The sequence below is a fragment of the Danio rerio genome, chromosome 4, assembly GCF_049306965.1.
Source record: "Danio rerio strain Tuebingen ecotype United States chromosome 4, GRCz12tu, whole genome shotgun sequence".
In the NCBI taxonomy this organism is placed as follows: Eukaryota; Metazoa; Chordata; class Actinopteri; order Cypriniformes; family Danionidae; genus Danio; species Danio rerio.
In genome coordinates, this window is record NC_133179.1 from 1,054,041 (window position 1) to 1,072,547 (window position 18,507).

Here is an 18,507-nt window from a genome sequence, read left to right on the forward strand (position 1 = left end):
TGACATATTAATTACAAAATTAAATTATACATAATTTTTTTTTTTTACAAAATATAAATATACAACTTAAAAAATAAGGAATATTTAGACACACATGTGAAATGTCTTGCAAGAATAATGATTACAAAAATATAAACTAAAGCATAATAGTCTTATTTTGAATATACAAATTTCCTGAAAAGTATATGCATGCATATTATGCATATTTTAATATGCATAGGAAAAAAATTATATATATATATATATATATATACACACAAGCATGCATAAATAAAGAAGCGTTTCTTTAAGGAGTTTTTAAATTTTATTTTTGCACTTGATAAAACAACCCTTCACTTTCAGGACTGACTAATTCCAACAGCAGGTCCAACAACACAAAAATACAAACCAATTCACAAAGTGCTTTGTTTTTCCTGAAAAACACCAAAACCATACCAATCAAGACCTGCAATGAACAACTGCTCATTTAAAAAACAGCACCAATAAAACCAGCCCTACTGGAGGAGCTCATGCTTGGATCAGGACACAAAACAGGAACAATAACACACAATTTACCAATAATAATGAACACAAACGAGACTCTACACACGATATGAGCGTAAATCTGAGTTTCAGTGAACATGTGCAGCTCAATAAACTCTGAACGTTAAACAGGGAACGTTCACACATGGTTGTTTCAACGTTATGATCTTGTAATAATATTAATAGAGGACTGGCTCAAAGTTATCCCTTCTCAGAATGTTATTTATATTCAGAATATTCTGAAATGCTCCTCTTATAACCAACTGGTAATGTTTATCGAATAGATTTGTAGTTGAGCAATAATTCATTTATAAGTGGAATATGTTAGTGTTGGAATAAACGCAGATCAGCCTGTTAACATTAATAAAATCAATCACTTTAGATATTTCATTACTATACAATCAAGACAAACAACAAACTATATATATATATTTGAGTGTGTGTAAAAGAGATATATGTAAAATCTGTCACAGACACTGTTTTCATATAAGGGCTTCATCACTATAAACACAATCACTAACATCAGTGTGTGTGGATTTCGATAAAATATATGACTGGCTCAGAAACTATGGAAACACAATTTAAATCACTCAGACAATACTTGCTTTCATCCTCTCATCTCTCTTTTGGCAAACATTATTAACAGTGATCTGGAGAAGAACGACCCGACTGATTGGATAAACATTTGAAGAACGCTTGGACACATTTAAATTTTACTATTAAAATAACACAGAAGTTTAAAGGGGGCCTATTATGCAAAAATCACTCTTATAAGGGGTTAAAACCCAGCAGTGTGTGAATATATCCAGCCTCTAATGGTCAACATGAATTAACCCTATATTTTATAATCAGACTTGATGAAAACAGTCTGCAGAAACACTTTGATTGATATTCGCCATTTGTACTACGTGTCATCAGAGGGGGAAAGCCCCGCCCACTAGTGCCCATCTCTCTCTCTCATTAGCATAAACAGCCCTGAGTGAGAAGAAGCTGTCTATTCATTAGAGCTTCTTTACATTTTCACAAAGGCAACATTAGTCGAGTTTTAAAGCTGTCACTATGCTGATGCACAGGCATTTGTAGCTCCGCCCTTTTTCAAGAAGACCACAATCTCATTTGAATTTAAAGCGACAGCCCCCAAAATGGCACAATTAGGATCGAAGTTTTAAAGTAGGGTCGGTTTCAGAGAGTTAGAAAACATTATTAGTGGGCTATTTCGAGCTGAAACTTCACACACTAGAGACATCAGAGTCTTACTTTACAGCTTGTAAATAAAACATAATAGGTCCCTTTTAAAGGTGATGTTGGCAACATGAAACACTGTCGTATTTGGCAATAGTGATACCTTTCAGATGTGTCCAAACGCTGCTCTGCTACCTCTCTCTCGCTGTAATGTGGCACAGTTTTCAGCTTTTGGCACTTTGGATGTGACTCTGATTGTGATTTTCTCCACTTCATACATTTAGTATCTTCAAGCACACAAGGACAGGGACATACAGGAGTCGCCATTGAGACCAACTCCAGATCTTCACCAGATTCCACTGGAGCGTCCGCCGGGAGGAGCCAGGATTCGGGCTGAGGACCTCTTGGGAATGTGGTCGTCCACCTGAGCGCCTGCGAAGACAATCCAGCAGAAACTCAGCATAACCTAACTCTAGCTACACTGTAAATAAAGATCTGTTAATGAACAGGTTCTGTATTTAGTGATACTCAAGTGTTTTCTGTTTATTTATGGCTGTGAATTGCATTATTGGATGTTGATCTCTGCCAAAGACTATAGACTAGAAAAATACACAAAACTTGTCACTGAAATAGTTTTGAATAAGGAAAAGTGTAACATCAATATGGCAAATGAAACCCTGCATACTAGAACAGGAGCCAAGCAGCGATCGCTATAGACTGACGTTTCTCCGTCGGAGATGCACGGACCAGGGGCCTCATGTGTCAACGCTGCGTACGCACAAAAACTTTGCGTACGCCAGGTTTCACGCTCAAAATTGCTCACGTTTGGATTTACTAACGATGAACTGAATGTGGGAATGTGCGCAGGTTCACGGCAGCTTTCTGGCAGGCGTACGCACATTTTTTGTGCGTGTCTGTTTTATTTCCAATGGCGACTCCTAGAGGCAGTTGTGTTAATTTCCTCTCTACAAAGTGTCTGAGCCTTGCAATGGCAGCTGTATGAGACGGGTTCAGCAGGTATATAAGATTTCCATACCATACAGTTGACCAGCTAAACATTAAAGCACAATTTGCAGCAGTCGCCTGTTTTCCCAATGTAATCTGAGCGATCTACCACACGCACATTGCTATAAAGACACTATCTGAAGATGAATTTGCATGCGTGAATCAGAAACATTTCCATTCAATAAATGTGCAAATAAAATATGATGCACATACTTATTGATGATTCCTACTTGTCTTTCTCGTGATAAATAGTGGGCAAAATCTGATATGTAGCGGGGAGAAAAAAAAAAGAACAAAAAGAAGAAAAAAAAAAGAAAAAAAAAAAAAGAGTTCATCAGACGCTGGATTCGAACCGAGTTCATGTTCGAACGTGTCTAAACCTGTTGACATGCGTCATACGAGCTGCACCACTAAGGCTGTTAAGGATACTGCAACATTTTACACCTATAAATCACAATATTTCTCTTTCAATGCACTCAGTGCGATGTTCAGACCCAACTGTGTTGACCGCATCAGCTAAACTCTCCCACTCTATTTTTTTGTTTTGTTGTTAATTCCGGCGAACAAACTTGCAAATAACACCGTTTTTCTCCGGTCTACCTCCGAAAGCAGCACCTCCAATTCACATTCTGTTCAAAGTTTCTCTTCTTGCTTTTGCCGTTGCTTTTTCGTTGGGTTTTGCCAAAGTAGAGTCATTAGCATATTCATATGGGGGAGGAGGCAGGGAGGGGTTTTGCGCTCGTGCATGTTGCGCTCAGTTTCACGTTCATTCGGATGTACAAAAGAATATGCGTGAGATTCGGCGTACGCAGTAAAAAATTCAGATGGATGAAACACTGCGTACGCCGAATCTCACGCATATTCTTTTGTACATCCGAATGAACGTGAAACTGAGCGCAACATGCACGAGCACAAAACCCCTCCCAGAGACACGTCTGCTGTGCTACTATAGAAATCCCTCATAAAAAAATTTATAGATTTCTACGTCAATATTTGTCTATAATTTCTATTGTAATTTGCAGGTTATGTGCAATTAAAGTACAAACCGAAATGCAAAGTCAAAGAACAGTAAACAGCAGAGGTGAACAAAAAGATTTCCCTACCAGCAGATTTTAATCTAAGCAAAAGAAACCGACAGTGAATATAAAAGCAGACACTTACATACTATAACGCCATCAACAAATGACTAAATTGCTGTGGAGCATACACAAGATAGATTTAAAAACAAATGAATAAATAAATAAAATATCCAAATTGGAGCCCTCACAGGACATGACAGGTTTCATTCATTCATTCATTTTCCTTCAGCTTAGTCTCCATTTCAGGGGACGCTACAGTGGAATGAACCGCCAACTAATCCAGCATCTGTTTTACACAGTGGATGCCCTTCCAGCTGCAACGCAGTATTGGGAAACACCCATACACACTCATTCACACACACACACACACACACACACACACACACACACACACACACACACTGCAACGCAGTATTGGGAAACACCCATACACACTCATTCACACACACACACACACACACACACACACACACACACACACACACACACACACACACACTCATACAGTATGGCCAATTTAGTTCATTAATTCCCCTATAGTGCATGTGTTTGGACTGTGGGGGAAACCGGAGCACCAGGAGGAAACCCACACCAACACGGGGAGAACATGCAAACTCCACACAGAAACGCCAACTGACCCAGCTGGGACTGGAACCAGCAACCTTCTTGCTGTGAGTAGACCGTGCTAACCACTAAGCCACCATGACAGGTTTAAATGACTGAAAAAACAGCTGCGGGTGCAGAATATATAGAGCGAAAGTGCCCACAATTCACAGATTGTGATCATATCTCTTGTTTTGTTCTGTTGATATGTGATCCAAATATTCATAGCATGAAACAGATGGAAATATGAGCGTATTGGGCTGCATTCCTATGGAGATCCCATTGTATTTTTTTCGCCTGACAGCCTCCGTACAAGTCATGTGACTGAAAACTATCAATAAGCAGATTGACAGATGCACACCTGACAGGCTGAAGCTGGACTCGTGCAGGTCTCGAATGCCAGTGTGTCTGGCGGCGGTGGCGGCGGTCCGCATGGGAACGTCACCCTCTGGAGAGCCCGATTCCTTCCTAATCGAGCTCATAACGGAGGCGACGTCGCCCGAATATGGAGCTCGATCCACACCACGCACAGCCAGCGTCTGGGGATTCACTCAGCATTAACATCATGATGACAGTGTGAGAATCAGATTGCAGATCGTGTAAAATTTGTAGTCATATAAAGACTTATGTACAAATGACAATGTAACTGGAGTACTTCTGGATTACATTTAGATTACTTTTGTGCTAACAATTATTTGCTGCTACATATTTATGGTATGGTAAACATTTACGGTGATGTAATTAGAGTACTTTTGGATTACATTTAGATTACTTTTGTGCTAACACTTATTTGATGTTGCATATGTACGGTAGATATTTACAGTGAGGTAATTACATAATATATCGGAGATAATAATGGTAAAGTAATTAGAGTACTTTTGGATTACATTTGGATTACACTTATGCTAACACTTATTTGGTGTAAGATGTGTATGGTATCTCATGATAATATATCGGAGACATTTATAGTGATGTAATTAGAGTATTTTTGGATTACATTTAGATTACTTTTGTGCTAACACTTATATGATGCCACATATGTATGGTAACGTATCGTAAACATTTATGCTAATGTTATCAGAGTACTTATGTGAAATCAGAGTATTGGTGTCCATGTCATTGTACTTAACGGTTAGTGCATTAACGGAGTCACCTTTTCTCTCTGAATCAGCTTCTTATAGAGGAAATCTGGAAATGCTCTCATCGGGTAGAACTTTCCGGATCCCTGAGCACACATGAAGACGCCGTTTTCACACACCAGACGCCCGCGGCTGATGGTCACCAATGGGACGCCGTGACACCGCTGGCCCTCAAACAGGTTGAAGTCTCCACCCTGAGCCTGAGTGCTCGCTGAAATCGTCCTGTTAAAATGTGTATGCTGATAAATACATATGACACTCATATATGTTGAGCACTGTATATGTATCAGTACACAAATACCCAATAAAAGTCTTTTAAAAGGTACTGGAGTGCATTTTACGAGAAAACACTTACGTCTTTACACATTTTACAAGTCATGTTTAATTCAAAGCTGTTGCTTTTATTAAGTTTTATTAAGTATGTAATGATATTAAGTAAACTACATTAAACTGTGCTTTTCCAAATACGGTTATTATCATCTTGTACCGTGTGGCGTCTGGATCCCACACAACCACATCCGCATCGGCTCCTGGCATTATACGGCCCTTGCGTGGATAGAGGTTATAGATTTTAGCAGCGTTTGAGCTCGTCACCGCCACAAAACGATTCTCATCCATCTTCCCACTGACCTAAAAACACAAAAACACATCTGTCAGACTGCGAGCCAGGGAAAACATTCTGGAAATGTTCTCTAAATGTTCTCCCAGTAACGTTAACAGAATGTCCATTCAAAAGCGATGTGTGTAGTCTTCGATAATGGCACAAAAACCTTCATGCGTGTTTATGCAGAGCCGGGTAGCAGGGGATTACATATAATCTGGATTATGTAATCAGATACAAAAATCAAATACTTATAACTAGAGAAAGCGACTTTCTAAAATACTTGTAATCTGATTACAGTTACTTTTTGATGGATTAAATATTATTTACACAGTGGCGATAAACTGTTCACAATTCACGGATTCTCCTAATTTTTCTCTGTTTTTAATGTTTATATTTGTCATCATAACTAATCCTGCCGCTCATTCAGTGAGGTGTATATTAGTGTGAGTACTGTAAGTATTAACTGTTCATCATTGCACTTTACACACAAGCTGTTCAGGCTCTTGTTGCTGATAAACAATGAAGATATTTTTACTTTCTATCTGTCAGAGTAGCACAAGATTATCCTGCTTCAATATGTGTAATGTCAAATAAGGCAAAGCACAAAAGTAATCTAAATGTAATCCAAAAGTAGTCCGATTACATTAACAAAAAATGTCTACCATAATATACATTACCATAAATGTCGACCGTACATTACCACACCACACATATGCGGCATCAAATAAGTGTTAGCTAAAATGTAATCTAAATGTAATCCAAAAAGTAGTCAGATTACATTACTGTAAATGTCTACTATACATTACCATACCATACCATACATTAAACTAGCAGAAAAGTAATCTAAATATGAATGTAATCAGTGGCGGATTTATGCATTGGCAATGTGTAATCTTAATGTAATCCAAAAGTAGTCAGATTACATTAACAAATGTAAAGTATGGTATGTTTACCTGACCTTACATTACCATAAATGTCGACCATTCGTTACCACACCACACATATGCTGCATCAAGTAAGTGTTTGCTTAAACGTAATCTAAATGTAATCCAAAAAGTAGTCAGATTACATTTCTGTAAATATCTACTATACATTACCATACCACACATATCTGTCATTAAATTAGCAGAAAAGTAATCTAAATGTAAATATAATCTGTGGCGGATTTATGTATGGGCAATGTGTAATCTAAATGTAATCCAAAAGGAGTTAGATTACATTAACAAATTTAAGGTATAGTATGTCTACCTTATCTTACATTACCATAAATGTCGACCATACGTTACCACACCACACCACACATATGTGGCATCAAATAAGTGTAAGCTAAAACGTAATCTAAAAATAATCCAAAAAGTAGTCAGATTACATTACTGTAAATGTCTACTATACATTACTATACCATACATTAAATTAGCAGAAAAGTAATCTAAATATAAACGTAATCAATAATAAATATAATGTAATAAATGTAATAATATAAATGTATAAATGTAATGGCGGATTTAGGCATGGGCAATGTGGGCGATCGCTCAGGGCGACATCTTGCAAGGTGCGGCATGGAGACATAATCCCCCCAACCCCTTCACTTTTATCCACGAAAGGGCAGCACAAACACCAGTATCTTGTTAGGGGCGCCATAGAGAGAAGCACCACCCTTCACTTTCGTTGACGCACCTTTTTCGCTTTTCGTCGATTTACATTACCATAAATGACTACCATATGTTTCTATACCATACATACGTGGCATCAAATAAGTGTTAGCGCAAAAGTAATCTAAATGTAATCCAAAAGTATTCAGATTACATAATCATAAATATGCAAGAAATATATATATATATATATATATATATATATATATATATATATAACTAAGAAATATATAACAGGCTACAATTTTTGTCATGTAATGTGTAATCAGTAACTGGTGATTAAAATTCATAAGTATTCCACCCAGCTTGTTGTGTAACTGTGTTTGCGGTTAGCATGTGTTGCGTGTTGTTATCAACGCACCACTCCTCTCTCCCAGATGACGCTCATGCGATCCTCGACGCCGGGCGCCCCGTGAGGGATCTTCGTGAAGTCTTCTTTGCCCATGGCCTTCTGCTTGGTGCTGAATGCGCGATGATCTGACGCCACCACGTTAATGATGTCGCTGGAAACACAGGAAACACATCATCACATGTTAACGATCCTCTAATTTCGCAAACTGACTCTTTTTTTACATTTGCTTGTTTCTCCGCAGCAGTAGTGGTTATAGTTGGTAAACTTAGAACGTAATGAATGGAAGAGCACAACAAATCATTCTTTTACAATCCTACCATAGATATATACAGTAGATATCGCATAGGGACCCTGAGCATGCGTCAATAGCGCCGCCACATTGGTACAGTGCTCCCAGGACAAATGTCATTTAACCGCACTAGTACCGCACTTTAGCGCTGTCTACGGGTGTAGTAACGAGCAAACAAAGAAAACAAAGCACAAAGGCAGAACATTTCATAGGTAATATTATGTTTTTTTTTCTGTTGTTTTTTTAACATTATTGATGATAACAGTCACTTACTGCATTCAGCATACGACAAAGCAGCTCCAACTCACACTAAACACTCGGCTTATGCTAGTTTTGTTGAATAAAATCAGCAAACAATGCAAAAGAAATATGACAGCGAGATGCTGCGCTGCCAGAAACTTGTATTATTGTCGCCTAACGTTAGTGAAAGAGTCGTTCGGGGGATTCATTCACAAACGAATCGCTCCCTCCGTCAGAATGAGGAGTGAAAGCAGGAGAGGAGCTGTGTTTCAGGACATGATTAGATCAAATTTAACAGGGAGGGTGAATAGTACATTTCTGTACACACAAACACAAGCTGTGTGTCAGGAATGCCCGTGCGGTCACTGATCCATCAATGTAGAAAAGTGATGTAAAATTATAATTTTCGTAATTAGAAAAAAAAATGTACATACTAACATCCAGGAAAACTCCCGATCACAGATATATGTGTATATGTGTATATCTCTGGCTTTGCATGGCCACAGTCCTCCACTGTACCTTGGTCCCGCATTCATTTCAAAGGAGCGCTACCCTGTAGCAAGATGGCGGCGCTATTGATGCATTCCGTCCAATAGACAACAATAGGCCAGGCGACATCTAGTGTATATATCTATGCAATCCTATTAGCTGAAATAACGACAGAAAAACTCCAGTATGGTGTTTTCAAGACTTCAGAAAAAAAACAAAAACAATAGTGTGAGACTAATAAAGGCAGCCAGAAGAGAGAATAATATCATATCTACTGTCCCACCTCCATAGACTCTGCCTTACAAACACCGAGGGGAAATTAATTTTTAGTAATTTGATGCAAAGATGATATAATGCATAAATAAACACATATACAAAATACAAAATATAAAACTGCAAATCAATTTTTTTTCATGTAAATATTACAAATTTTTCAGGATTTAAGATTGATGACCATTAAACGTGTCATAACAGTCTAGTGAAAAGGGTCCATGAATAAAGGGCATTTTAGAGCTCTGACTGGCTGAGCGTCTGATTGGTTCGTACTTTCCCAGCAGGCCAATGAGGTTGTCGGGGGTGTTGGGGTCGAGCCGGAGGGGCGGAGCTATGACATGAGCAGCGGCGTGAGCCCAGTCCTGATGATAATAATGCATCCCAGAGAGCACTGCATGAGCCACAGTCGTCTCCGCCTGGACCACCTTACCTGGAGCACACACACACAGACAGAGAGACACACACTCAAACGCTGCGTTATCGACATCAGTGTGTTTATAAGCACTATAAACATTTCTGATCAAACATAAACTGACCTTGCATGCGGGCGGCACCGATGACATCAGCTGCAGACATGCTGGACACGTTCACTAAATACACTGGACAGTGAGCCTGTGATGAGGAGACACACGTTAATCACACGTTAATTACACACACACACACACACACACACACACACACACACACAAATACACTCTCTCTCCCACAAATCACATACATATACACAATCTCTCTCTCCCACAAATCAAACTACACACACACACCCTGTTGTCTGTTTTCTCACCCTGTTGCCGATGGTTATGGCTCGATGTGTGGCCTCTGCTTCCAGCTAAAGACAGACAGACACACACACACACACACACACACACACACACATCAGTCATAATAAAAGTGTCATTATTAACATTATTCTCACACACACACACACACACACACACACACACACAAGTCTCTAACCTCCTCCGGTCGACTGATCTCCATCCCTTCAGGACCACTGATGCCCAGATCCAGAGCCTCCTTTGCCCCCTGAACACACATGCACACGCGCGCACACACACACACATGTATTCATATATTCGAAAATCTAAAATAAAAAAATAAAAAAAAACACTAAATAAAACAAAATAAATTAAAAACAAAAAAACCCTAAATAAAACAAAAAATTAAATATAAAAACAAAAAAACACTAAATAAAACAAAAATTTTAATATAAAAAAAACACTAAAAACAAAAATTAAACAACAAAAAAATAATACTAAATAAAATAAAATAAGTTAAAATAAACGAAAACAAAACACTAAATAAAAAAATACATTCAAATATAAAAACAAAACAAAAACAGAAAAAGACAAAATTTTTTATATAAAAACAAAAAACACTAAATAAAACTAAATAAATAAAAAAATAAAAAAATAAACAAAAAACACTAAATAAAGCAAAATAAAATAAAATATAAAAAAAAAGTACAATAAAAGCAAAACGAAAAACACTAAATAAAATTTTTTTAATATAAAAACAAAACAAATAACACTAAATAAAAGAAAATTTATCAAAAAATAAAAGCAAAACAAAATTTAAATCAAATAAAATGAATTCAACTAAAATAATGCTGCATTAATATTAAAACAAAATAGTTTAAAATGAAATACTACTACGCTTTTCAAATAATTCTCTAATATCTATTATGTTAAAAAAAACATATTCTGAGACAATAAGCAAAGTAAATGAACTCCACCTCCAGCACCAGCTCTCCGTTCTCTGCGTGGATTCGAGCAATGGCGCCGATGTTTTTACAGGTGTTCAGAGCCTGATAAAGCTCAGAGTCCTTCAGCATCATCGCGTCTTTATACGCCATAAACATCTGGAAGGAGTTCACGCCTCGCTCACCCACCAGCACCTCCATCTCCCGCTCCACCTGCACACAACACACCCAAAACATCAACGACATCTGCATATGATGGCTCAAACTAATGCACAGCTGTTGTGGGATTAAAAGAAATCTGCATAAATAAAATTAACATTAATGAAGTAAAAGTCAGAATTATTTGCCCTCCTGAATACTTTTTTCCCCAATTTCTGTTTAACGGAAAGAAGATTTCTGACACATTTCTAATCATAATAGTTTTGATAACTCATTTCTAATAACTGATTTATTTTCTCTTTGTCATGATGACAGTAACTAATATTAGACTAGATATTCTTCAAGACACTTCTATACAGGTTAAAGTGACTTTTAAAGGCTTCACTAGGGTAATTAGGATAAAGTTATTGTATAAAAGTGGTTTACTCTGGAGAAAATCCAAAACAAATATTGCTTAAGGGCAAATATTTGACAAAATTCACAGGAAGGCAAATAACTCTGACTTCACATGTAAATAAAAAACAATAACAGTAGTAACAAACAAACAATTAAAGAAAATAACCATAAAATCATGAATAATAAATGAATGAATAATAATAAGCTTCACATCACATACACACACACATGCTGTCACATGACTTAAAGCCTATTATGTCCAGATATCAAATATTTTAATATAAACTAGCTCAAATAAATATCTAAAAAAAGCTCTATTACACTTCTGCATGACTAAAATAACACATTGAAAAAATAAAACTGAGATGCACATTACCTGCATATGTTATTTCCACAGTTAAATATGTTTAAGAATAAGTTGCATAATTGCTTTGTAATTAACTAAATGCATAAAAGTATGGAAAAACACAATAAAATTATAATAATAACTAAATAAAATATGTGCAAAACGTGTATATTAGTAGGCTACACTGTCCAATTACCAACTGAAATAGTTATTTAAAAAAAAAGTTATTAAAATATTAAAGTTATTATTATTACTACAATAATAATAATAATAATAATAATAATACATTTTTATTTATAATGGACCTTTCTAAGACTCGTGCAGTACCTTCGGCCCCCACCAGGTGACGCCAACGTGCAGCGCGTAATCGCAGCAGGCTTTAGCATCCGCGTGAGCGCGCATCTGCTCAAAAGCATCCAGCAGAGACGCGCCGCGATCCGGGAGAACATGAGAGATCAACATCGTGGAGCCGCCCAACAGCGCCGCCTGCGCACACACACACACACAGAGCCACACAACTCAACACCTGTCTTCAGTGTGTGTGTGTGTGTGTGTGTGTATGGTATGTGCATCTGTGTGTGTGAACAAGAGAAAGTGTAAAATTGTGACATTCTGTTTACATAAGAACATCAGTGTGTATTAACATTAAAACATGAGTGTGTGTGTTTGTGTGTGTGTGTAGAATGTGAAAGTGTGTGTGATTCTGTCTATTAGCAAAAGAATATAAGTGTGTGTGCACGAGTATGTTTGTATCTGAGAGTATGTGTGTGAGAGACCTAGAGAGAGTGTAAAATTGTGTGTGTGTGTGTGTGTGTGTATGTGTGTATCTGTCACAGTGCATGCGTGTGAGCAAGACAGTGTAAAAGTGTGTGTGTAAGTGTGTGTGTTTATAGAAAAACGTGTCTGTGTGTGCATGTCAGTGTCTGTGTTTACAGATGAACATCAGTGTATGATGTGTGTTTAAGTGTTTGTAGGTGTGTCACAGTGTGTTACGGGTGAACATGTGTGTGCGTGTGTCCTTGGTTTGTTCATAGTGTTGAGAGAACGTTCCCTAAAGTTTCTCTAAAGTTGTGAGAGTGTCTCTTGTTGAACACTGAACACACACACGGTCTGAGATGAGTGTCTGCATGAGTGGAATATTAATGCATGTGAGAGAGACCAAACAAAAGACACACACACACACACACACTAATGCTGGTCTACTGCTGCTTTTACATCCTAACAGCAGGAGTTCCACTATACATGCACTGTTCTCTTCACTCCTGAATGTAGAAACGGTCACGCGTCTGTCTCATGATGTCATTTCCTTCATAATATCTACTTTATTTCCCTTTACAGCTTGTCGATCATCATCATGCTAATATTTGCATGAACACATCCCTGCACAGGAGTTTAGATTTGACATATTAGCGCTCCTCCTGTGACTCAAACTGCACTGATGATGACGTCACAGAGGAAGTGCAGGAGTGTGGTGTTTCCTGTGTGTATGTGTTTGTCAGTGCCAATCTAGCTCAGCTGTTACTATAGTAACAGTCACTATAGAAACTGGAAGGTTACATCATCCATGCTCATGTCAACACACACACACACACGAAGAGTTTTACTAGTAAAGGAGCTGCATGTCATGTGAGGGCAAGGGTGTCTGTCTGTGTGTGTGTCTGTCTTTGTGTGTGTGCGTGCGTGATAAAGTGTTTGTTTGTGTAACTTTGTTAGACGTGTGTGTGTGTTTAAGTATAAGATTTATATTATATTAAATAATGTGTATGAGTGTGTGTGTTAACAAGTTAATGTGTGTGCCAGAAAGTGCAGGTTTATGTGTGTGTCTTTGTGTGTGAGTGTGTGTATGTATGTGTTGTGTATCACTGCATGTGTGTGTGTGTGTGTGTGTGTGTGTGTAAATAAAAGAATAAGTGCATGTTTGTGTGTGTGTGTGTGTGTGTGTGTGTATGTATATATATATTGTTATGCATCACTGCCTGTGTGTGTGTGTGTATACATATATAAATAAAAGAGTATGTGTGTAGGTGCATGTTTGTGTGTGTATGAGTGTAAATTTAGGAGTAAGTGCATGTGTGTAGGTCCATGTTTGTGTGTGTGTATACATATATAAATGAAAGAGTATGTGTGTAGGTGCATGTTTGTGTGTGTGTGTATACATATATAAATGAAAGAGTGTGTGTAGGTGCATGTTTGTGTTTGTGTGTACATTTAGGAGTAAGTGCACATGTGTAGGTGCATGTTTGTGTGTGTGTGTGTGTATATATTTATGTAAGAGCAACTGTGTAAGGCATGTTTGTGTGTGTGAGTGTGTATGCATGTATGTGTTGTGTGTGTCACTGCAGGTGTGTGTGTGAATATATATAATTGTAATAGCGAGTGTGCGAGTGGATGTTTGTGTGTGTATGTATGTGTTGTGTGTGTCACTGCATGTGTGTGTATATATATAAATTTAAGCGCATGTGTGATTGAGTGTCGGTGCATGTTTGTGTGTCACTGAGTGTTTTTCCCATGTGAGTCTCTTATTATGTGTGTATGTGTGTGTGCGCGCGGGTTTGCATAAGTGTAAGATCATATATATATATATGTGTAAATGTAAAAGTGTGTGTGTATGAGTGCCATCATCATGTCAGTCTCTGATTGTGTGTATGTGCATGTGTTTTACCTTGGTGCCGCTGTAGAAGTCGTCCTGTGTGTGTGCATTCATGAATGTCTGGTGCAGGTGAACGCTGCTGTCGATGCCGCCGGGAATCACCAGTTTTCCAGTCGCGTCGATCACCTTTGCTCCGCCCGGGATCATCAGGTCCCGCCCCACCTGCTGGATCCGCCCGTTCTCCAGGTAAACATCTGCCTCCTCTGTGACATCATCATTCACCACCCGGCCGCCTTTAATGAGGATCCGCATGGAGGAGCCGCCGCCCGACATCATCCTGCAGATTGAAAATAAAATACACAGCGCAGGTAACTCGACCATAATCATTCATTCATTTTCATTTGGCTAAGAGTCTATTTCTAAAGGTCGCCACAGTGGAATGAACCGGAAAACATATGTTTTATGCTGCGGATGCCCTTTCAGCCGCAATCCAGTATTGGGAAATACCCAAACACATTCATACACTACAGCTAATTTAATTCCCCTATAGCGCATGTGTTTGGACTGTGGGGGAAACTGGAGCCCCCAGAGGAAACCAACGCCAACACGGGGAGAACAAATAAACAATCACGTGATCCTAAAGTAAGGATGCCGGGAATTCAGATTTAAATCACAGGAATAAATTATACTTCACTATTTATTCAAATTAAAATCAGCTACTTGATATTGTAATAATATATCAGAATTTTTGGCCATATTTATGTTTGAATAAATGAAGATTGGTGAGCACAAGAGACAATCATGTGGAAATAAGATTGAAAAAATATGAAAAAGGGGAATAAAAGAGCTACAGAGTACAGCCTATTTTAAAAATTAATATTTATTTTGCTGCAAAACAGACTTATTAAACAGATATATTTATTAAAATAATATTTTAGTCACAGAACATCTTTAGAAATAGAAGGCTAATATTTAAATTCAAGCAAAATTTTGCAAAATTAAATTACAAACTACTAAATTTTAGATATTTTTTTAGTTTCTCTTGATTTTTTCCTCCTTTAATTTTTATTTATTTAATATTTTTCTGAAACATATAAATTTGGGTGTACTTATTTTTGGGCCGCTATTGTAAGCTATTTTATTAAAGCCGTTTTATTAATAATTAAAAATGTATTGTGCAAAAACTCACATTTATAGTGAACAACAAACAGACTAAACAGTATCTCTCCAGCTATAAAACACTACATATGAGAAAAAAAAACTGCTTTTTCCCTGAGGATGAAACAAAACTGTGCTGATTTACATGCAGATGAGACATCAGAGAGAGTTCAGTGAGGCGAGAGGAGAAACGAGAGCGCTTTCTGTCTCCAAACAGCACATTTACAGGATTAAATGCAGACTTTACCATTGTAAAATTCCTCTGCACTACATTTTCTGTCATGCACACTGAAGACAAAACCACTAACATCATTTTACACACACAGAGCTGATAAAAATCTGTGTAACGCTGACGGAATATGTCATTTTACAGGCATCAGAAGGTTTAAGCTGTACTATAAGCCTCCCATCAGAAGCATCACAGTGTAATAAATAAATAAACATCTATATATAGACTGTACAGGAAAAATAGGTCATCCTTCATTAAAAAAATATGGTGCATATGTAGTTTTGTTAAAAAACAAAAACAATTCACCACACACACACACACACACACCTAAGGGCTAATGCAGCATTTAATATGCAAATCCACACACAGCAGGAGTGATGACATCAGTGATAATCGGTGTGTGATGATGCGTGCTGTGTGTGATGTGAGCGGAGCAGAAAACATGCATCTTGCTGTGATTACATCACACACACACACACACACACACACACTATAATGTCTTTCCATCTCAGCATCATGTGATATATAACAAAAATGAGGCAACATTTAATATTTGTTGTACTACTACATTATGTACCTCAAAACTGCAATCAAACACTAAACATCAACACTGAGCATCTGCATATTATTGACCTGCATCTAATAATAGCTAGCATGCTAATGTCTAATCAATTTGTGCTTGTATGTTATAAATAAGAACAAGTAAATAATAAACAAGTACTGGTGTTATATAGATTAGAAATAGTATCTAATGAATATGTACTACTATTTAACAATCTCTACTATATCGTAAATGAGTAAAAGATTTTTTGTTATATTGTATTAATTTATATTATATTGTAATTAATTTCGAATATAGTCAAAATAAATGCGAGAGAGCATAGAAACATTAAGCAGTCTCTCAAAGCAATGTGTTTTATATTGATATCCACATATGTTTGTGTAGATCTGCATCAGGATATCATCCCTCCATCTCAGAACATTTCTTCTCGAGATTTACGTTATTTTATATTCATTAAAATAACTCACGCTGTAATATTAGCATTAGAAATCATTTTAAAGCTTTACTGTTAAACTACAGACATTTTATGATGACTAAAAACATCAAATACATTCGTTGTGGTAGAGCTGCTTTAATATAAACAGTTTCATAACGCTAAACACCTGCAATCACAACCCAACCGAAACCAAAAACGTAAACACATAACGGTAACGTTACATACATATCATAGAAATGTCATATTTAGACAAAACCAGAGAAATAACGAGGACAATATCAGTTCACAACGCGAAGATTAAAACTCTTCCTGTCAATAAACCTGCCGTACACAGTGAAATATTAATTTTAAAACGGATTTTCTGTGTTGACGTACCGTATTTGATGATTTTCCTTCTGTTGTGCGTGCACTCGCTCCACCGCGCGCCCGATGACAGCTGTCACTGCGCGCGCACGAGACCGAGAGGAGCGCGCGCCAGGCAGACCAACCGCCCAATGAGAAGCTGTAAAACAGGATGACTAGGGCTTGTTGTCATAACGCAAGTCATTTTAGCAGAAAAACCTTTGTTGTTCTGAAAAAAAATAAATAAGTACTAAAATCATGAAGCGTTTTAAATTTTTAATATCTATTTTTCTTTCTGTTAGCTAAAGTTAAATTACTTATATAGTATAAATGTATTTAGTTATATTATATCGTGTTCAGCATAAATGAGTACATTACCTTCTGAAAATCAATATTTGTATCCATTTCTAAGTATATATATATATATATATATATATATATATATATATATATATATATATATATATATATATATATATATATATAGACAGACAATGTTTGGTGCATTTAAACAGTTATATCCATTATAATAATATTATTCTTCAGGAATAGAAAAAAAAAATACATTAACGTTCAAATGGGGTGCTACAAAAACAATTACAATCTTATATGTTTTTATGTTTTTCTAGCTTTTTCCTGGTTATAACCAAGTTATTTAACATTTCCACCCAATAAATGCATGTGTGTGTGCTCATTCTTGCATGTTTTTGTTACGATTAGTTGCAGATTTGTCTTTGGCACTAATCTAATGTATATGGATAAATATATTACTGTAAAGCATCCTGTAAAAATCTTAATTTACATATGAACAACTCATATTTATGTTAAATAAAGTATTACACTTTTTATTTTATTCTGACTGTCCATAAATTCATTTAAATATAGAAACTGCAATTCAAGCATTAATCTGAGATATCTGCAATGGTAATTGCACTAGTAAAACAAATTGACACATCTGCAAATACATTTTGACTAGTGAAAACTCCATTTAGGATATCTGTAATGATGTTAAATTAAATGTAAGCGTTCTACAACTCTAATTTGACTCAAAAATTATTCTTATGATATCTTTAAATGTGTTTTTGAGAATTTTTTCTGAATGCTGAATTTAGAAAATCTCCAATTTGATTACGACTAGACAAAACCCATAAAGATTTA

At 36.7% G+C, this 18,507-nt stretch overlaps 1 protein-coding gene across 2 annotated transcripts; it reads right to left on the reverse strand.

Annotated features, from left to right (window-relative positions):
- Window positions 1–285: 285 nt before the first annotated feature.
- Window positions 286–17,445, reverse strand: dpysl5b (dihydropyrimidinase like 5b). Of its 2 annotated transcripts, XR_012401566.1 has the most exons (14): window positions 17,383–17,445; window positions 14,695–14,959; window positions 12,360–12,518; window positions 11,165–11,344; window positions 10,387–10,455; window positions 10,214–10,258; window positions 9,966–10,041; window positions 9,703–9,859; window positions 8,148–8,289; window positions 6,018–6,160; window positions 5,545–5,752; window positions 4,753–4,930; window positions 1,868–2,136; window positions 292–413 (listed from the first exon to the last, which is right to left on the reverse strand). XR_012401566.1 is itself a non-coding variant. In NM_001020515.1 (13 exon segments), coding segments are annotated over 12 exon segments (1,707 nt in total). In that variant the 5' UTR covers window position 14,959; window positions 17,383–17,397; the 3' UTR covers window positions 286–2,050.
- Window positions 17,446–18,507: the final 1,062 nt, after the last annotated feature.